General features: G+C 43.9%; 1 protein-coding gene across 1 annotated transcript in view; it reads left to right on the top strand.

Moving 5' to 3' along the window:
- nell2a (neural EGFL like 2a) overlaps nucleotides 1–22405 on the top strand; it is a 79839-nt gene that overhangs the window by 46477 nt on the left and 10957 nt on the right. Inside the window, exons 14-16 of the mRNA XM_076733621.1 lie at nucleotides 6308–6430; nucleotides 8093–8188; nucleotides 21288–21428. Of these exons, the coding sequence (XP_076589736.1) occupies nucleotides 6308–6430; nucleotides 8093–8188; nucleotides 21288–21428 (360 nt within the window). The remainder of the gene's footprint in view (nucleotides 1–6307; nucleotides 6431–8092; nucleotides 8189–21287; nucleotides 21429–22405) is intronic.

The raw sequence follows: 22405 nt of genomic DNA on the forward strand, positions 1-22405 counted from the left end.
TCTCACCTCCAATATTACAAAGATGAATTGTCGCACAATTAGGTGGCAACAGTAACATTCAGGGTCCTTAAATGAGGAAATTAATGAATGCTGGAAAACACACCAGGGTGCTTCAGCTTCTGTGTGTTGATATGTTGAGTTTAGTGTCGCCCTTCTGCTCCCGGTGGCGGTAATTGACAGTGAAAGTAGGAAGGTGTTAAGATAGTAGCTGCAAGAATCTACTGCATATTAATATCAATTGAACATCTGCTTCTATTTCGGAAGAGTCCAAAGGGAGTGTTGACTCCTCCAAGTTGCCCACAGAAGAAATATTACAGCTGTGGGAGGAAACATTAAACTGCCCCCCCCTTTCAGTACCTATTGACATTGTATATTCTCGTGATATACGAGCATCTTTATCATCCTCAATGGCTTTCACCGTTTAATGAATTGCAAACTCAGCAGAAGCAATGTCCCGGTATTGATAGCCATATTTCCACATGCATTACAGCGTCGTATGTGAACCAGTCTAGCTAGTAAAGAGGATTAAGTTGACTTTAGTTCATTTCATGGCTCAGTGTTTATGTGCAGAATAGTGGATTAAAGGACTGATCCGCAGATTTAAGCCTGGATGAAACAGCATGGCTCCCTGGCTGTGTTTCTCCTCAGCCTGTCAGGGGGTCAGCGAGCTCAGACAGAAATCTGTATTTTACATCAGGACCACCTGCAGCGAGGGAGGTCACAGGTTCAGATCCCAGCTGGTGTTAGACTGAAACATGTGGGTCTCATGTACTTGTTTAAATGAAATATGTAGAACCAAATGTCCTGACACAGCCCAGGCTCCGCATCCAGTGGAGCCTTCAGCTGAAAACTTTCTTTTGCCCCTTTCTTTGACTAGCACTTTATCCTTGATCTTGAAGGTCAAGATTCCTCGTCTTTCTTCCCCTCTACTCTTCATCTTTTCCCCAAAGTGCCTGAGGTGCTCCTCACTCTGTGAGATTAGCAGCTAATCCATGAAAGGTAGCGGATTGGCTGTGCTCTCCCTTTGAATGTTATTAAAGAAGGCTGTCCTCAGGTGTGCGTGTGTGCTAGGTGTACATGTGCATGCGTGCGCTTGTGCCGGAGGTGTGTATGCAGGGTGTGTGTCCTTGTTCTAATCCTGTGATAACCAGACCCGGGGCCCTCGAGGCAGAGGAACGGAGGGAGGGCTGGGCGGAGAAGGGGAGGAAGGGATGGACAGGGACCAAAGGTGGAGCAGGGGGTTTGACAACAACAGAGATCAGAAAGGATGACTTTCAGCCTGACGGCTCAAAAGGTCTCGCAGCTTGGGGGAGTTGGATAAGCAGAGTTTTTGCCTCTTTCTCTGTGAAATCCAAGTAGTCTGCTTGAATCACATACGCAGCTTGACTAACAAGACTGTAATTGCTGCTGATGAGGGAAGCTAATGGTGCTATGTATGTAGCATTTTAAAGGAAATATGCAAAGGTGATGCAGACGTTCAGTGTTTCTAAGGTCCCACAAACATGTTCTTATTTCTATATTTATTCATATCTGTGTTTGCTAGTCTTCATCTTCCTTAACTTTGTTGGCACATTGTTGAATTTCTTGGTTCGTTACCGCCACCAAATACTGTGAATCCAGCGGCCGTACTGCGCATCACATCGCCTGGTGCTCTCTGCATGCATGTGCTTCCACCTGCCTGTGCAAGATACAAACAACATGGAGATCCACTCAGAAAGACAAGGCTCCATAGCGCCACTAGTGGTTCAGAACTCCACCTTTAAGTGTCTTATTGATCTCATAGCATCTGCCGCCTTTGAGTAATTACTCTGTGTTTTTGGCCTAGAATTGGTCAACAATCTGCCATCACCTCCATTTTTTTTTTTAGACGAAGGGTCTCTTTTGTTTTGATGAAACTTTTAAAGCAGCGACAATCGATATTTTTACAAACGCAATCTATCAAACAACAACGTGAGAGGCGTCGCTCTTAGTTATGAACCAGCGGAGAAGTGTTACCTGAATCTACAGCTTCCCTCGGCTTTACAGAGCTGTGTAGTGAGTTCCAGCTCATTGTTTAGCTGTCTGGCCCTTAGATTTACTATTTACTGGTTCCCTTTCATAGCGTCATCTTCAGGCACAGCAGGCAGCTCTTCTCCACAAAAAACCCCTCTGAAAAGCAACTGTACACTACATGCCTGGCATCTAACGGACAGAGACGACTCGCTGGTGGAGAATTTAGCAGCTAAACGGGCCTTCGAATGGATGATAATGTTGCTCTGTAACTGCTGGATGTGACAATCAGCAACTGTTTGCTAACAACTAAAAAGAAACCTGTTATTGCAGGTTGAAATAAGTTGAATGATGTTGTTTTCCCACTGTCGCCCTGGTGGTTGTGCTGGAAGAACAATGCCATTCCTCCTGTTTGTCCAGTAAATCGATGCAAAAATTTCCCATGAAATCCAACTTTTAGCCCACAAAGTAGGTCCAATATAATCATTTGTTGGTGTTAAAACGTTCTAAAATGCACCTTTTATGCCTGAAGGAAATGCATCTACAGCACAGAGTGCATTAAAAGTATAATGAGACCGTTTTACTGGCTTTAAGTAAACAGAAGACAGCATTTGTCCAAACACTTGGTGTACTGCAGCGTGCTGCGATTGGCTCTTCCGTGGTTTTGTTCTGTCATCCTCGTTGTCATCCTCGCAGACAAATACAGTTTTTCCCTGACACACATCTCAGCCGATCATCTTGCTTTCAGGCCTGTAATTGCGAAGTTAAAGTGGAGGCTACAGTGTTTTGAGGAGAGCAGCCCGAGGTCAGACCTCACTGAGGCTGGTGTTGTTTTGGCAGAAGGTGGAGGGAGTCGAGCAGGAGGAGAAACAGGCCAGCTTGAGAGAGATCCCTGGTGACAGGCTGTACATAATTGATTGTTTATCTGTCTGCAGCCTGAGCAGCAGCAGTCAGCGAGGAAATACCTCTCTCTCTCTCTCTCTCTCTCTCTCTCTCTCTCTCTCTCTCTCTCTCTCACACACACACACACACACACACACACACTTTAGTGATTTACCGATTAAATTTAGAGTCCCTTACACTCAGTGCAGCAGTGTAAGCAACTCAATTCCTAAATAACTAAAAAAGTAACCAATACTGAACTCAAGGGTCATGATGATAATACACACCCTGCACACACACACGCACACACACACACAGAGCACCTGGTGGCTCTGCTGGCCCTGTCTGTTCAGACTGACGACTGGCTGTTTGCTGCTCTGGCAGATGTGACCTTGGGAAAAAAAAAAAAATCACCTTTCATCTCTCCTGTGCTCCTATTACTGTTTTTATATGCCTATGAGCGGACTTTAATTCTGCCCAACAGCAGGTGTGTGTGTATGTGTGTGTGTGTGTGATGCAGCAACAAGAGCAGAGCAGCCGGCCCTCCTAAGTGTCCTTCAATCCATCTCTCACACACACACGCACACATACATCATAGCCTCGATGGAGGAGCTCATCACAATGTCACTTTCAATTTGGGTGAGCCCACGGTCTGTTCAGGAGATATAATGGATTGGATGATGGCAGGGAAATGGATGATGCGGCTCAGGTCTCCTGCAACAAGCGTTGGCGTTCCTGACCCTCTCACTCCTCAGGTGCCGTCTCTCACTCCTCACACCTCACTGCCTTTCACAGTTGCGTTCATTTAAAAAGCCCCAAGTCGTGGGAAAATGCTCGTGAGTAGGTGCTACGCACTCGAGGCTCATGAGATCTGCTTAACGTCTGAACGAAATGCGCGAGAGGAAACAGCTGAGAGGAATGCGTTTATTTCCATCGGCTGTCAGGCGCAGTCTGGCCCAGAAATGCACTAGAATAACTACAAACTGCTGCCCCCAGATTAGCGCTGAAGGCTTTGTGTTTGTGTTTTCCGAGAGTCTTAACCTTTTCTAAGAGATTTAGTTGACTCCTTGTCCTTTCAGCAGCCTTTGAAAGTTCTCTCTGCACTATAAACACATGATAATACAAAGAGGAAAAAAAGTTGTCTGGCTAAATTACTAAATGTTCCACAAACGCTGAAGTTAGAGAGCGCTCTGGCAAAAAGACAGATTGTTTTTGCATCGTGCGGGTCAAGACGGGATGCAGGGTTGTTAATAAGGAAAAGAAGATTTCAGAAGGTTAAAGCAAGTCCATAAAGTTTTCTGCGCTTCAGCTGATGTAGCGCTCGGTAAGCAAGTGCTTATCAGAAAGCAATATTTATGTGAATCTCCAAAATAAGACAGACGAGCATTCTCCTTTTGTGTGTCTCAGAGGGATAAAGATCTGCCTTTGTGTTCAGGGGCGGATGAAGGGCGTGCATTAAAATGCATGTTCCTGCAGCTGGGGAGAGGACTTAAATGATCTACATTTCTTGAACTGTTTAGTTTAAGTCTTACGCCAGCATCAATCGATTTTGCAGTTAGATCGCCGCGGCTGCAGCGAGGATTAACAATGCAAACATCTCACCATGTAAACAAAGATGGAGGCCTCAGAGGAGAAGGCCAGAGAGGGTCAGGAAGTCAGCACAGTGACGCTGGTGGTAACAGACTAAAACTGGGGGGTTATTCAGTAAGAGTTAGCCGAGGCATCTGGTGTAATACAGGCTGTAAACTGCTTATATCATGCACCTTTATGACGGCTAAACATGTTATTTCAAATCAGTAAAGTGTTCGGATGGAGCAGCCTCCGCAGACATCAAATCCCATTTACCTGAGCTCACAGCTTCTCGATAATGAAGTCTGGAGCGGAAACACGGGTGCGATCGGCTCGTAAAAGGAAGAAAACTTCACCCCCTGCAGCTTCAGATCGTCTCATTTACGAAATTTAATTTCTAAAGGGGACTGTTTATTCCGTTCCCCTCAGTAAAAGGTATGATGACTCTTTTTCTTACAAAGGTAACACAAGATGTGGGCTGCATTATGAGAAGAACACCGCTTTAAAAATGACGTTTTATCCACCATTAGTAACCTGTAGCCTTAATGGTATTATTTGGGTCACATTATCCAACCAGTCTGAGGTTATTATAGTAACAAAATAAAGACATGAAGTGGTTTTGGTTCAGTTTTTGTGTTGAGACGCACACTGCTCTGTGGAGACACATGAACATGTATTTTATGTTTGAAAGAAAGTACTCGATTACATTATAATTCCACATTCTGTATTATAATCCTTTAATGCGCCTGCAGGGGCCCGCAGTCGATGGTATCTAACTTAATTGTGCTATTAACATGTTTTAAATTATTTTCCAGCACAAATACAATATTTTAATTGTATTCCTTCAGTAGTTCATGTTTCACTCAGTATTGATTTTGGCGAGTTTATTGCACTTTTCCTCCTCTTTGTCTCAGACTACAGCTTCTCCGTCGTTCACACCGACCCTCTGCTGGTTTTCATGTGGTATCATCACACTGTTTGCACATAATTCTCCGGGCCTTTATTACATCTTATTTTGCCAGCTCGGTCTCCTCACCATGCAGAGGGGAAGAGATTTGTTCGCCATTTGGACACAGTATGTTGGCACGGGCTGTAGCCATTAGTCAAGCTTGTCAGTGGGACATTCATAACAAACCATATCACTAACTCCACAGCAGCCGCCACGAGAGCTCGCGAGTCCCGGTTCCGAGGGGACATTTCGTTAATGCTTGTGTGAAACTTACAGAAAACAGTTCTCTCTGTACTTAACGGCCAACCGTGCCAATTTATAACACGCAGACAGACAGCCAGTGGTCCGCAAATGCAAAATCCAACACAAGGCAGCACCTCATTAATGTGCACGTACAGGACGTATGCGCAAATGAAGTCAGTTTATTTCCAGTCGTTACAAAACTCAGATTCATCATTGAGTCCCGAATATTGTGCCAGGAAAGAACAACAAATTACAGCAAAGCATCTGAAACAATTTCTTCTGACAGATCATGATGGGAGGTAGAGAAATGACTCGTCCTCCAGCCGGCGGTTTGTCACTGATGTCTTATTAGTAGACTCACAGCTGTCTAACTATCAAGTCATTTAATCCAAGACTGAGCCTCAAATCTCTTACTCTTAATGGAAAGTAAAACAAATTACCAGCTGGATGCCATCATTCCTCATATCGACAAGGAAAACAAACATTCGCTTTTCTTTAATCAAGTGTTATTTTCTTGGACGTGGTGTTGATTTGCAGATGTGGAGATGACATTGTCTGCATTGTCGCCGCTGCTTTTTCCCCCCACTCGATTAAAATAAAAGATGAATAATACGAGTGTATTTGAGACCAAAGAGCTTGTTTGAAGTGACTTCTGTCGTGTTTTTTTGTCTCCAGAGCACGACGAGTGCCTCAGCGGGCTCCACAACTGCGATGAGAATGCCCTGTGCTTTAACATGGTCGGGGGCCACAGCTGCTCCTGTAAGCCGGGCTACACCGGCAATGGGACAGTCTGCAAAGGTAAGCGCCACCATCTTACTTATGTATTGTGTCATGCACATACAAATGCCAGTGTAAGACTGTGCTGTTGCAGTGGTGAAGCATGTGTCAGACATGAGCTAACTTCTTACGTTACATCGCAAACAAAGAACAAGAATCATTCATCAGTAGCTAAAATGTGTAGTCCTGAAATGATCATGTACTGAGCTGAAAGAGCTTCATCTTTTTCAGTGATTGATATTCAGAGAACAGGGCGTTTTTGGTGTCAATGAACATTGATCGAACGCTTATCTATCATTCACTGGAACGCAGAAAAATGTCCATTGTCTCCATTTTTTTGTTTAATCCGTCTCGCGAGCGCAGGCATCAGCTGAATATCTCCAAGTGCCGGCCGATTAATTGGCCACCGATTCATCACTAGTACACACAGATAGATGTAGTTTACTTTTATCAGACAGTATCTTCATGATCTCAGTCAGACATCAACAGGATACCTTCCCTTTCACACAAGGAACGATTGAGTGTCGTGAATATTACACTGAAATGCCTTTTGAAAGATTAATCAATCATACAAAGTAAAGATTTCACCTCACTAATTAAGGGATGTCAATGAAAAATCTCCCAATTAAAGTTCTTTCTCATGGGACATTTTTCAGGCATATTCACGTGTCTGCTCCAAACTGACCTCATATTACCACCATGTAAACTCAGTCATACTCTCATGGGCACCTGCTGCGAAGCCTTCTGTGACCCAGGTTTAATGTGTGCTTCTCTCTTTGCTGCTCTATTTGTAATCTGTGTTCTTACTAGAAAACTGACTCGACCTTACCTGGATAATCAGCCTCTTGATTAGAAATCCATTTAAAGGGGAACCTGCACTGATTTTACACCTCAGTTTGCTTGTCACGGGGAGGTCTGCACTTCCTCTGTGGCTCTGGTGGAACTTCATGAAGTTTGATAAAAATAACCAGGTCTTGAACTAATGATAGTTCAGTCTAAAAAATGTTAGGAAATAGTGAGAAATGCTCACCATAATTGCTTCTTTCCTCAAATCCACGGGCTCAATCTTAAAGTGCTTCCATTTTCTATTGAATAACACGAAGAAAAGAAGCAAATGCAAAACAAAAATGGACTTAAATGAGTAATCAATCATCAAAACAGGTGGCTTTTTTTTTCTTTTTGTCCATCAGCAAATCTATTAATTGACTAAACATTTAAGTTCTAAAAATAACCCTGATGATGTCATTGTGAAGTCATGAGGCTGTGGCTTGAGTGGGCCAAAGAGCAGTCCTGAATAGCTGGAGTGCCCCTTTAACACAGTTTGGAGCTCTGTGTGTAACAATTAAACCGGCCTTCCTTTGTTTTAATTCTTTATTCTTGGGATGCAGATTTGCGTGTATGTTTCATTTATTTCCATTGCTTTCTGTCAACTTCAATGGCTTCTCTGTGTTTTGGGGACACATTAACTAACAGCCTACCCATGGATAATGAACATTTTTTGAATTAACCTTGGTGGGATCCATTAATCATCCGAAATAATATCGTGAGAGCCTGTAATGAATCACATCACCAAATTAGCTCTTATTCTGTATGCAAATACATATGCTGCTGCTGGTCTAATTACATAGTTAATGCTCGTTAATCTTGGTGAGTAATAGCTCTTCTCTTCTGGTCTACCTCTAGCTATGTGTGACGGATTGTGCCAGAATGGAGGAACCTGCGTCTCACCTAACAACTGCGTATGCCAGCAAGGATTTACGGGGAAGAGATGCGAGACAGGTAAGAGTTCATTTGAGCTCCGCTTCTACGTTTCTCTCCTCGAAAAATAGCTCAAAGAAGCCTTTTGCCTGCATGTGTGAGGGGAGACCATAAACAGGAGGAAGAGGTGATGTAAAGTGAGGGGGTGCTTTACTTTGCTCAGATCTAACAGGGAAAGGACGAACGGAAAGAGGAGCGGAGATTCCCGTAGAAAGGTACTCACGATCAAAGTTGTTGTCTTAGTTATCTTGGCACATCCGGGCTCTTCTTTATAAATTCTTACCTTGTGGAGCTTTCTTTCCTCTGACCCCGACAAAACAGCTGATCTGTAAACGCTGAGATGCTTCCAGCGCACGCGCTCGGCCGTGTTCACCGTGTGTGTCCGGGAGCGCGTCCGGCTGTGTGGCTCTGCGGTGAATAATGAGCTTGTACTTGTTCCAGTGGCCTGATGGAGGATTTGAACTGCAGTTGCAGCAGTATGGGAATTACCCCACATCACAGCCCGTATTAATCAGAGTGACATTCCCCCTCATAGGCTCCACATCCAAATTACAACTGCACAAACCCACGATGCGCAATACACGATAGGGCCCGATAGCTTAAGTCAGCCTGTGTTTATAGCGAAGACCATATCAGCTCTCGCTCTCTGACATGGGAAATATGTCGGGAACAGCGTTGTGATAAGACTCTCTGGACCCCATCCAGTGCGTCCTCCCCTGCAGCGCTTGTGATTCAAGGTAACCAAGAAAGGCTCTAATCCCAGTGGCTGTGGCAGATGCACGGTATGTCTAATCTATAGCAGCAACACCTTTCTCATAACCCGTTTCAGCCTTTCGTGGAGTGTCCTTCAGGAGACGAGCGGCCGAGCTAATATAAAGTCAAGTCATGACAGTTCTCTCTGTGTGTGTGCTTGTGTTTGAGTGAAGCAAACTGAGCCTCTCTGCTTGCTCATTGGTTCAGGTATTGATTGCACATAAAGGGCCTTTTTTTTTTACGAGGCGTCCTTTTTACTGCCCGTCTTAAAGTAAATGAATTTCCTCACGGTGCTGTTCAGAGATGCTGAGGAAGGAGAGTGTGTGTGTGTGTGTGTGTGTGTGTGTGTGTGTGTGTGTGTTAGACCTACTGAGAATGTGTTAACACGCCTAACCGTAATGACTTATCCTCCTCCCCATTTTGCAGCAGAGAAGGTTCTGAGGACCTCTTAGTAATGGCACAGTCCAGGCAATCACACATTTCATTACCTTCTGTAGTGTTTTAGATCCCTGCCTTTCTCTTTTTGTCTCCCTCTCTCACCGTACTCTCTTTTGTGTGTGTCCTGCGCGTCAAAAAACAGTCACAGCATAGTTCATCAAAGGAGAAATCCTCAGCAGCAGTCCAAGGTGATTCTATTCATCGCTCGGTCTATCAAAAGCAGAGATCTACAAATAAATGTAAAGTTTTGTGGGAAACGTTTCTTTGTCGTAAAGTTAAAGTTTTTTTTGTTTTTTTTTTTTCCCTCCCGCACACTTTTATTTCCGTCAGATCAATCATATCGAGGTTAGGTTTGGGGTAGGTTTTTGTTCTTAATTAATGGATTTCCACGTCCACAAAAAAAGGAATGAATTCCCGGAAAAGTCAAAGCGCGCTGCTTTGTTGAAGCTCACAAGTTGAAAAGCCTTTTATTACAGCGGCTACATGATTAAAAACAAGAGCAACACGGATCGACCGCACGCTGGCCCTCCTCAGGGTCAAACACAGCTTCAGTCACACACATGAGAATTTTCAGTCACGTTCGGCTTCCTCGTCAGACCAGTGCTCAATAATGAACGAACACGATGCCACAGGTAATAGAAATGGAGACACATGTACATATAGATTTGTTTGACCTTTACCATAACAATGTGCCTTGACTGTTTTGGGCAAATTGATTTCCTACCTGTGCGTCAGGAGCACCAGCTTTGTGTTGCATTGCTGTCAGATGTGGTGCTTCCTCATTTGTTTTTGTTTTTTTGTTTGTTTGTTTTTTTTTTATCTTTGTGACATCTCCATTTGAAATTCACAAAACGTACAGGAAAATGAGATGGTAATGTATCTACCCAAGCAATACTTGTGCTTTCATTTGTCCAGGTTTTTGAGGTTTCTGCCTTCTTTTTTTATGACGCTCACTGCATTGAGTAAAATCAATTTAACCTCATGTCACTCATGTATCCATAGATTGCACCGCTGACTCCCCTGTTATTGTGGTCACTCACCAGGCAAGGCAGCCAAACACTAGAAATATGCTCATTCTGTACCTCAGAGCACTGTGATAGTCCCATAGTGTCACAAATCCTTGAAAACTTTATGTTCAAAATCACTACAAGGATATAATTATCAAAAATGCTCAGTCTGATTTAAATTAGGTGGAAGTGTGGACTTGAAAAATTCACACTACTGTTAAACCTTTTAAAGAAATAGTTCAACATTTTGGGGAAATACACATATTTGCTTTCTTTCCAAGAATTAGATAAAAAGATCAATATCACACTCATGTCTGTCCGTGAATATAAAGCTAAGCTAGTTAGCTTAGCTTAGCATATGTACTGGGAAGAGGGGGAAACAGCCAGCTTGGCTCTTTCTAAAGGTAAAAAATACACATATTAGCACCTTGAAAGCTCACTAGATTAAAACATTAAATCTTTTTTGTTTATTCCTTGTAAAACCCAAATGGAAGTACAACAAGCTCTTTCTTAACTATGTGCTTTGACTTCCTGAAGTCTGGTTGTGAGGTAACCAGGAAGTCACTTTTACTACTTTTTTGTACGGATTTAAAAAAACAAAAAACAAAAAGATATATAACATGTTCATTGATGAGCTTTGGAGGGGCCTGTAGGCCGATTATTTTATCTTTGAACACGCCCAAGCTAGCTGATCCCCCTGTTTGATGATGCTCTTGATTGATGCTCTGCTAAGCTAACTGTCTCCTGGCTGCAGCTTCATACGTAACAAATAGAGTGGGATCAATCTCATGTCAATCTTGACAAGAAAGCATGAGCATCACAAAGAAACTTCCATTAATCTCCATTGTATTGAGGTGCAGGCAGATATCTTAACCCAAACTCTCTGCATGGGTAGATAACACGAGAAGTAAATGAGAAAATATGTTTTACCGTAATTTGGGTGATCAGACCCTTTAATATCTTATTTTCTCCATTAAATGAACTGAAAAACGGCTGATTGCAAACAGTTTTGCCCATAAATACAGTTGTCTCTTTCTTAATCACGCCATGAGAGGAATCAGGGGCTGAATGATTGGTGGCTCGGGGATCAGTCTGTTTTTAGGCGCCTCTCCTCTCTCTCATCACTGAGGCTGATTAGAATTCGAGGTTCGGGGAGGCAAACACAAACAAGCGCTCACATGCACGCCGAGTCTCATGCGCGCCCCTCGTGCCTCGGGCGACAAGATGTTTTGTCACCACAGCTGCTGCTTCAGCGTGCATTTCTATCTCCTTCCTCCCACAATCTGACTCCTTCCCGATGTCGTCCGAGTCAGATTTGTGACAGCTACCATCCTCGTTTTTTTTTCTTTTGGTTTTATAGTCCAGGACCACCGTCAGGGCCCCCCCTCCGCTACAGGCTAAACCCTTTGGTACTGTTTAGAGACGTCAGCAGTCATTCAGTGTGAAAAGAGGGGTCCCTCTCACTGTCTCCTCACAGTGTGACAGGAGCTCCCAGTGAGGCAAGCGTCTTCTGGAGAAGCTCAGAGAGATGTATGGAGGTTAATGTACTGTTGGATATGCTGCTCTGAGGAGGGGGTGGGGGGAGTGGTAGTTTGAGGAGAAAAGATGGAGATGTATGGGGAGAGTGACAGATGCAAAATTCGAGGAGGGAGAGGAAAGGGAGGTAACGACTAGGGGGGTGAGAGGAGGTGAAGTGGAAAGGAAGATACAGAGATGTCGGGAAAAGCTGACAGATGCAGCGATGGAATGGGAAATGCAGGGAAAGAGATGGGTGGTTAGAGGGTCGGGGTTACTGAGTTTTCTCCGCATTTGGATGCGGAATGAGGCCGGCGGAGTCGGCGCTGCAGGAGGAGGAGAGGCAGAGCTGGGTGGATGAACATGGAAAAGCTTTCACTAAGTCTGGGCTCCCCACCCCCAGAACCCTGTGAGCTTTTAGAGGCCTCCCCCGGGACTCCACCACTTCTGCTGCTGCAGCGGCAGACTGACGGCCTGTCATAAGACACCGAACAGGAGCTCTTCAAGACAAGGCGGATACACACACGCACACCTACTGTATGAGGAGGCGCTAATAGCTTGCCTCCCCATTATGGGTTGCTGTACGTTGGTGTGTTGTGGTGTGCATACATGTTATATGTTAATTAATTGTACACATAAGTGGATGTGTTTTCTGGGTGTTTTATGATCTTTTTGTGACTGCGTGTGTGTGTGTGTGTGTGTGTGTGTGTGCTTGGCGACTTGTCATTACCATTCAGGGGGAATGGATGGGGAGGGACAGGGGACACGCAGTGCTGACAGACAGACACCAGCTAGTGGAGAACTCTGACACATCATGAATTATGCAGGATACAGCTGCAGCAGGGCACATACACTTCAGTCATGGATATAAATGTACGCAGGGCCAGCCATGTAATGTGTGCCCCGAACATGCCGCATAGTCAGTATTGTTGCCCCAGGCAAGCACTATTCCTTATATGGTGTGGGTGAGAGATGGGCAAATGCTGGAATATTAGGTTTATTTTTCAGTAAAATGGACGTCCATTTTCTTCCCTCGGCTTGGAGAACACCAGCATCAAAACAAGCTATTAGGGTGTTTCACAGTTAGACCTAATATGTGTGTTGATGTTTTTCAAGTTGCTCGAATGCCAGTTAGAATGAGCGCAGTCATTCTTCAGTGTGATTGATCACTTACCTGTGGCTGAATTTCTCTGATGTGGTAAAATCAACGCACCCTGCGTCTTGTTGAGGTTGAATCTGAACCATTTGACGGTGACTCCATTTTGTTTTCTGTTTTTTTGTGGGGGGGATTATGCTGCAAGTAATTTTTTTTTCTCGTAACATTCATGCAGAGAAGCAGAGGATGCCCCAGTGTATCGCCCAAGGCCTTGTTTGCTTCCTTCCTTAATATAAATCAATTTTAGAGGTTATTGCCTGTTAAATCTTTGCATGCTGTTCTGGAAACATAATTTAAGAGCAAACACAAATGCCCTTGGTGTTTGGTACAATTGAAAGTAACGTAACATAAATGATTACAGATACTAAAGATGTAGAAAATGCAAAGCATAAATGGAAAAAGCGATGCACTAGAAGGTTTCGTGAAAATGTAGCCTAAGCTAAAGCCAACGGTCGGAGCTTCGCGCTTGAAGCATTTCATGATACATGTTACAGGGCGGACGTGTAAGAAGGTAAACTTTGTGTACTTCAGAAAAATGAGCTGCTACATGTTGCACTTAGCCCAAAGTCAGCTTCAGATTGTGTGGATAATAATGATAATTGAACAGGAATCTGACTAAACGCAGTAGAATAAGAGGAGAAAACAAAAGATAAGATAAATCAGTGAAAGTGGCACCTCTGGAAGATGAGATTAATATAATATTGAAAGCTTAGGCTTCGGCACATATGAGCATCCTTTACTTCAAGGATGCACTGAAAAATAAGGATGACACCTCTGTCCATCAAAGTGTAGCCATTGTCGTGAAGGTTGTACTGATATCATTGCTCTGGGTGCCTTTGCATAATCAATGAAGAAGAGAGTGCTGATGGTAATTGACTGATATTACTATGCGTTATTGCACATCCATGGCCATTTCATGCAAATACATATTTCCTTGAAACGCAGGTTTATCATGATTGGTCGTTTGTTTTCCCTAGCTTCACCTATAGGGCTTTTAATTTATGCATTTAGCGATCTACATTCATGTTGCACTTTCTACACAGGTTATCACAGGGCTCTTGAGAAAAATATAGGCTAAACAAAACCATGAACAGATTAAATCAATCATGTCGCAGCTACACCTGAAAGATAAGTGGGCAGGAAGACCTTGTAATCTACTCTTGAGAGTGTCTTATGATGTTTTTTTAGAAATTAAAGTTTGTAACAAGGCCTTTACAATCATCTTGTAGGAAACAAGGCCCGGGACTGTAAAGATTTTTAGGAGCCTGTAACCCATGCGTGAAATAATTGGACATGACATCTGTGAACATCCCCTTCTGTTTTGCGTGTTTATGGACTGAATTGCGGAAGAGTTCCTATAAGATGAATAGGGAGGTAGCCTTTGTATTTCCTTTATTTTCAGCTCATTATCTCCTCCTTTCAAGCTCCTCTAAGCTTGTTAGGGTGCTTGGCCACCAGTTAAAATTTTCTGTCACTACGCTGTCAGTTCTGTAACTAATGGCCGTCTCTGCTGTCCTCGGGTGGCCTCTTGCAAGCTTCTCAAAGGATGCTGTGGGCTCCTCGAGGGAGAAGAGCATTTGATCAGATGCTGTGGACGGACACCTCTCCCTTTCATCTTTCAATTCGTCTGCAGTCTCATGTCCTCACGAGCACTTTTAATCAGCAGTGCTGAATCACACTGAGGCTACTTTAGCATCAACAGAGTTCTTTAAGGACAAGGAGAGAGATAAAAGATTTTTATGTTCGTGTTAATGATGCAGTTTAGATTTGTGACTCCTACACACTCCTGCAGGGTTATGTTCAAGAGCACCATCAGGAAGCCCTGGTGCAATACACCTACACTTTAAATTGGTGTTTTATTGGTAGGAAAAACTCTCATTTTCTCAACTTGATAATTTACCAGTGCACTACTTCTTCTAAAGCGATACTCTCATAAAGAGGAGTGATCTAAAGAGGGAAACATCCTGTTTATGAGTGAAGTACCACCTTTTCATCAGAGCTTCCATAATCTGTGTATGACCAATGAAATATTCAATGAGTTTTTACAGCCTTCTCTGTGAGGAAAAGGAGAAGGAAAATAAGTGATGGTAGGAAGAGAAAAAGTTTGAAGAGGTCACACAGCTGAGAAGTGAAGAAAGTAGAGGATACTTAATTATTGGGTAATAGTCGATGAGAGGAGATAAGACAGGAGGAGAAAGTGGAGGGGGCGAAGAAAGCGGAGCTAAAAGGAGGTGATTTATGGTGAGATGTAAAAATGGAAGAGGAAAAATAGCAGTGAAGAAGAGCAGGAGGAGGAGGAGGAGGAGGATGGGAGGAGACAAGCGGATGGCCAGCGAGTTCGCAAGGAAACTTTGAAGGCAGCGAGAGAAGGAGTGAAGAGCCCTGAGGTCACGCTGGCATATCGACCAGGATGGAGAGCCGAACGGGGCCAGACAAACAATTTGTTCTCTCAGACCTCATTTACATTGATTGGAAGCTTGTCAGAGTTGTAGGCGAACAACAAAAAAAGAGACTAGACAGGCAAAAACTTCGCAGACTGAAGACAAAGCAGCAGAGTCGCACAAGCAGGACGATAAATAGCAAGATACTGACGGGCAGGCGAAAACGAACCTGTAGAGATGTGCGTGAAAAACAGGCCTGTCCACGTGAAAGTGCGCAGAGGAGTTGCTAGCAGTTGTTGATGCGTTGCTGTTGTGTAATTTGAAACAGCGAGGCCACAGTGAGCATTAAACAATGAAGAAGAAAAACATCACAATCTCATCATCGTTGAAATCTCCCCTGGGCGCCTCCCACCCGACGCTCAGGCACAGGTAGTGAATATTTAAAACCATATTAATTTTTTCACCCCCTTGACAGCTCCCATGATGCATCGCTGCAGCTCTCCCTCTCTCCCTCCTTTGTTCCACGCTTTACCCACAAGGCCCGGGGGCCTGTGACTGTTAAAGCTCAAGCGGCTTGTTTAAGCACAGTGATTATGTATTCATTATTTATTTAGAGACGGCCTCACAAAGCACTCACTCCATCACCCGTAATTAGTGTGTCTTAATTAGACCCTGCTAATGGCCGGAGCTGTCGTTTAGCTGAGCACAACCTGCTGCTTCTACCTAAATGACACATCTCCCAGGGATAGCTCGCTGCTGTAGCTGCTGCGGTGCAACACTGGGAGCACTGGGGGACTGGACAGCTACAGTTCTTTAAAGGCCAATGGAAATTAAATTGCTGCAGCACACAGATGTGCTCTGTAAATTGCATGTCCTGTGCTGCCTTTGTGAAGAAAATCAGTATTAGGAGAATGTAGAATTTTTTTTTTTTCTCTCACGATGGAACAATCTATATGTGCACATACCAGCCAGAGCGCCTCTGTTCGTCTGTCTGTGGGTAAATTCTTTGCACGTAGACACTTTAAACTGTATTTGCGTAAAGCAGTAACAGCCTCGGGTCTATTATTGACTGACAGTGACACTGACTAACAGCAGCCTGCTGAGCGAAACAAAACGAGGCTTTGAACCGTTACACATATTAGCTTTCAAGCTAATGTGTCCCTCATGTTGCACCTAGACTTGCTGAATGAGCCACCGAGCAACTTTCAACAGTGTGAAAAGTGCTCTGCTTACATAATTTTGCAGGCGATTGCGTCCAAATTACTAAAACAGCTGTGGCAAATTGACGTGCAAATGTCAAATGTGAATGGTGTCATCTTTATATTTAAACTTGCATGACTGACGTTTTGGCCACTTAAGGGCAGCTCCACAAGCTACAAACCAGAATGTGCGCCGGGCTTTGAAGCCATTCTGACACAATGGCCAAACTGTGTGTTTGATCCATTCAGGCTGATAACATTTGAAGCTGCACGATTAAATTTTTGCATCCCTGTTCAAGTTAGTGGACGGCTAAACCGGAAGTTAGCCAGTTCGGCCGGCAGAAGTTTCTGTGGGTGCACAGTATGCATTCATGCAGGTAATTTCTTTTCAGCGAGAGGTGGCTAATTTGGCTTCATGTGCCGCTGAGCAACATGCAAAGGAATGAACGGAGCCCTGCATCTAGCGCTGTATCCAGTCCTATTTATACATCTGTGCTGTAAAGACAACATTGATACAGTGCACGTCTTAGCAACTTTAGCATTCATTTGCCATCTTTCTGGCTACCTGACCACTTCATGACCAACATTCAATCTGCATGAGCAGTGAGACTGAACCAAAGCAGAGAGGTTGCGGCCATATGAGCCAAAACTTTGAGCTAAAAGGTGCTGCAGCGCTCAAAGAGAAAAACTTCAGAATTGGGTTCGTCACCATGAGCAAGACTTGGACATGGTTATTTTTTCCATTGCTAATACAAAGATATTGATTAGAGCAGCTTGAAATGCAGCTGAAAACACAGCTCCTTGGGTTATAATCCATAAATGTGGACAGGTTACCAGCACAAGTTTGTTTATATTGTATGTCTGTGCCCCTGTTGGCCCAGCTGTCAGTCAAACACACATCTTTCCTCCCACTCAGAGACTTGGGAGAATGAAGGAGCATTTCTGACGAACTGAAACAATGGCTTTGAAACTCACTTTCACATGTTTCTGACAGCATAAAGCAGTTTACAAATTGTTATTTCGTTTGTACTTTAAAGGGTGGAGGAATTCTGCAGCCACAGTGAGGCAGAGTGATTGCATTCTGAATGCGCTCGCAGCTACCGATTGTTCACAAGGCTTGTTTCCAATTTACCATGATTACTCATCCACTCTCCCACTCAAGTGCTTGCAGATATGGATTTGCGTTTCAGTGTCTGTTTCATCTTCAGGAACCCAGTGTGTAACTCAATTTGCCTCAGGCTTCACGATGAATGATTGATTATTTGAGTTTGCTCTTTCTCTTAATGAAGACTGAGGACCAGTGACAATCACTCAATTACACTTTACTGTACATAAAAGAGCAGCGAGCTGAAATCCATTTCTTACCTTATCGCTGTGTCGTGCGCGGGCCAATAAAAGCTTTGTACACATTGTTATTGACTTAAAGGGTCTGCAGCCTTTCTTCAGCCGCCGTCGTAAACGTGATCTGACACGACAAATTCTGCCCATTTTAAAATCCACTTATTGTCAAATGACATCTGGCTTGGTAAGGGGCGGAGAGGGTGAGTTGAGATTCAGAACTGTTTCTGAATGATTTCTCCTGGAGCCTGTCAGACCTCTATGGAAATGGAAATCAGTTTGAATTAGGTTACTGTACGGGAGATGTACATGTGGCAGGGTTTGCGCTGAGTGATGCAACGCGGCAGAACCGCATCCCGACCCTGAGGACTATCTGTCAGTCATAGAAGGGAGACGACACGGGGAGGGAAGCGACAGGGGAGAAAAAAATAAGGGGTAAAAGCCAAGACCAGGATCAGAAAAGGCAGCCGGGACAAAGTGAAGCGGGGACAATGAAAGGGTAGGATGAAGAGGCGAGGGCAGGCCGGACTGAAGTCTAAACTCTGCCTCTCGCAGCACAAAGAGAGACAAAAACTGCAGGGACGAGGAAGGGCCACGACGAGGGCAGCTCCGTTTGTGCCTCAGCTTCGAGACAGAGGCGGTGAATAAAGGACACGTGGAAAGGTGCAGGCAGAGGATGAAGAAAAAGAGGAGGAGGTGAGCGGCATAACAAGCCCAGGAGGGTGCAGAGGAAAGTCCGTCCGCTTGTTCCTCACTTTGTCCTCCGAGAGCTGCCTTAATAGAGCCCTTGTTTCCAGGCTGCCACTCAGGAAAATGAGCAGGATAACTGCAGTCTGTCTCATCGTGTCTCTTCCTCCTCCTTCGCCTGTTCCTCCTCCTCCTCCTCCTTCTTCCTCCTACTCATCGAGCTCATCCTCCTCCTCCTCTTCTCTGCGTGGAGGCATTTCTCTGTCAGTTTCCATGTATTTTCAGTCAGCAAGATAACTTCAAAATGACTGTCCTCTCACGGGCTTGACCTCTCCAGGTGATGGAGACAGAAAGTTTTATTTTGTATGTGTCGTTTTTTTTTTTTTTTTCAAAGCTGGGAGAAGAGAAACATGACATGATTTAACAAGTGAAAATACTGCGCCATCCACATCTATGATTCAACAGAAGCAAAAGCCTCGTGTTTCAGCAGAGACGGCGCTTCCAGGCGGCGCCCTTGTCTGGTTGTCATTGCAGACGATTTAATTACAATGATCTTCCATTATCATTTACGCAAGATGATGAAAGAGAAGCCGAGACTTTTGCAAGCATGTTGTATCCTTGCTGCACCTCACACATTCAATCTTGTCAATTGCGAGGCGCGACAGCAGTGAGTTTCACCGTCCTAAAACACCGCAGCGCTTTAAAAAGTTGAGGTGACAGCGGGCCGAGACGCGTCTCGCCGTAATTGCAGGTGACAAGTTTGGCTGAGATAAAAAACAGACGACGACGAATCTTTTTGTCGAGGGTGTAACCAGACAGCCGAGTTTTGAAACGCCTGAATGAAACTGGCTGAAAATAACCCATTTGCATATTTTTAGACCTCACCAGCAGTGTCTGTTATAAATAGTATATGACTGCTCACTTGTACTTTGAACAATTTCATAGTGCCGTATTGGGGGGAATAGGATGATTCAAACAAATTCAGCTTGATTTTTTTTTTTTTAACACACTGGCAATGCACCTTTTTTCCCTTTAAAAGCCTCCTGTGCTTTTATCACGCTGAAATTCACAGGCAGCAAAGAGCATTGGATATTTCTCTTCAGGAGTGGGGAGAATTTCTATTAATTTTCAAAGATAGGCTAATTATACTATTTGCTGTAGACTCGTGATTTTTAAGCAGTGTCCTTTTAACCCAGCATTGCTGTCCTAAGGGGAGAAAATGAGGTGCTCTGCTCTCACCAAACTGATGTAATTAGTGAAATGCGAGCTTTCGCTTTAAAGTTTGCCACACCGCGAGAGAGAGAGCTGTTTGAACCTGGGCAGCATGAAACGCGGAAAATGGGAATATGCTGTAGGTTTTTTTTTTTTTTTTTTTTTTCTGAGCAAACCTGCTACTCAGACAAATGCGGGTAATTTTTAAATAGATAAAGCCCTAATCTGCGGGACATTTGATCAACGGTTAATCTGCTGCAGAAATTCTATTAAAAGGCTGAGGGCTCATTAGCCAATAGATCTTAATCCCATTACCGCCTGGGCGGTGGGGGACCATGAGCCCGGCTGCCTGTCGCTCTATGGGGGATACTGTTGCAGGCAGTCATGGAGAAGGTCAGACACGGCACACTGCCATTTTCATAATGAGAGCAGAGCATCATGCATCATGCACAATCATAAAAAAGCCATCACTGGCTATGCAGACACATTTAATCACAGTGCATGTCTGGGCCTAACATATTTAGCCCTACTATGTAATAACAGGCTTTATTTCCTCTCTCGTGTGGGCTCGGCCCTTAGTTTAATTAAATGTTCGCTAAAATATCGGAGCGATCTGTCTCTCTCTCTGTGTGTATTATGCTCATTGTGGAAAATTATATTGGATTTGTTCTTGGTTGATGTGTGCAGGAAAGTAGCACGGTTTGCTCGTTGAAATGAAAAGGCTGAATTCCAGCCAGAAAGAGGAGCGAGAGAGCGAAAAAGAGAGACAAGGTAACACATAATAAAGAATGACGGGGGGGGGGGGTAAAATACAGAGAGAAGAAAGTCAGAGCATGTAATCTAAGTCTTTTGTTGCTGAAGGAGGAGGGCAGAGTCAAGGATATTTCTAAGTGGCGCTCTGTGAAAACAAACATCAGCTCCATCTATTGACAACCACCCACAGGATGTGTTAGCAGTCGTTGTGTCCAAGACCTTTGCAGAGCTTCTTTGTACATCACCTTATAGGAACTCCTGATGTCCGCGCAAGTTCAGTGAAAGTGTACACACACCTCTGAATTTATATGTTTGCCTGCATCTGTCGGGGGATTAGGCCGCATAGGATTTTTCCTCAGTATTTCAAAATCTAAGCCCGTCAGATCTCTGCCTTCTAAGAATAGGCTCGTCGTATTAGATTCATTCATTCGCTGCTGTCTTCTATTGATACAGATGTCCTTCTCCACCTATGCAACGACCGCTCGATCAATAGAGCCTGCGGACTGGATTCAGTCAAATGCTAGACACGTTGTTTTATCAATTATGAAGCAGTCAATGATGAAAATGGCTACCAGGCAAGGATGGGGCTCAATAGCCATTCAGTGTGGAGCAGATGTGGAAACCAACGCCACAGTGACGATCTACGGGTGTCTCACTGCTCCTCTCTTGTCTTCTCTTCAGATATTGATGAGTGTGCAGACGGCTTTGTCGAGTGTGATAGTAAATCCACTTGTGTCAACTTGCCCGGCTGGTACCACTGTGAGTGTCGCGATGGCTACCATGACAACGGCTTGTTTTCCACCAATGGGGAATCGTGTGTAGGTGAGTGTCCCACCTTCGCTTTGTTTACACAAATAGGAAACGTGGTAAAAATAAAAGTTTCAACATGGAGGACATCAGAGGAATGAGATTTTTTTATTTCATGTATGACACAGGAAGCATTTTTCACAATAAAACACTTTTTTTAAACACATGCAAAACAAAATCTAAGATGTGAATTTTGAACAAAAATCTCAGGTGTGAAAAACGGGAATGGGAAACAGGAATTTGTGGGTTTTTGGGACATGTCAAATGAAAACAACAGACATCGTGAATGTTTCATGCCTTGGAAAAAGTTTTTATCGCCTGAAATTATTTTTCTTAAACCTGAATGTTAAATTGTGTCCAAAATGTACATTTTAAAATGTGTCTTTGAGTTTTGAAGTCATGCTTCCTCTGGCTCGATTTCCATGAAACTTGGTTGAAGGCGTAGCATCGGGCGATCTGAATCGGTGGCGGATGCATTTTTACATTTTTCTCCTTCATTAACATTGCGAGATACGACATTTGGCCGTCAGAGTAAATGCTATACATCTTACCACTAAAATTCAATAACGATAAAACGTAGCCAATTGTAGAAATGTGTTGACTCCGTATCTCAGCCCACGTTCACAGGTACCAGTGATCCTCTGTGGTGGTCGTGGCTGCTCAAACACACAGAAAGCAGTCGTCATGGACGCTGGTTTCATGGAAGAACTGGTACAAGTCTGTTTTCTCAAGCTAAGACGTGGCTGTGGAAACATGATTTCTGGTTTTGCAAATGTATTTTCAGTTTGTGAAAAATTTCCAGTTCTGAAGTACATAATAAATGCAGAGCCGAGATAATGAGGCTTCAGCTCGGCACGGCCATATTTTGACATAACTCTAATAGCTTTTGAAGTCCAGACATACATTGTGGTTGTGCGTAGATTTCCATATCATAGAAGAGCGGACTGTTGGCCTTGGCAGAGGTCTGCGCTCTCCCACCGCACGTCTAGATA

This window comes from Chaetodon auriga, chromosome 6, assembly GCF_051107435.1.
Source record: "Chaetodon auriga isolate fChaAug3 chromosome 6, fChaAug3.hap1, whole genome shotgun sequence".
NCBI lineage: Eukaryota > Metazoa > Chordata > Actinopteri > Chaetodontiformes > Chaetodontidae > Chaetodon > Chaetodon auriga.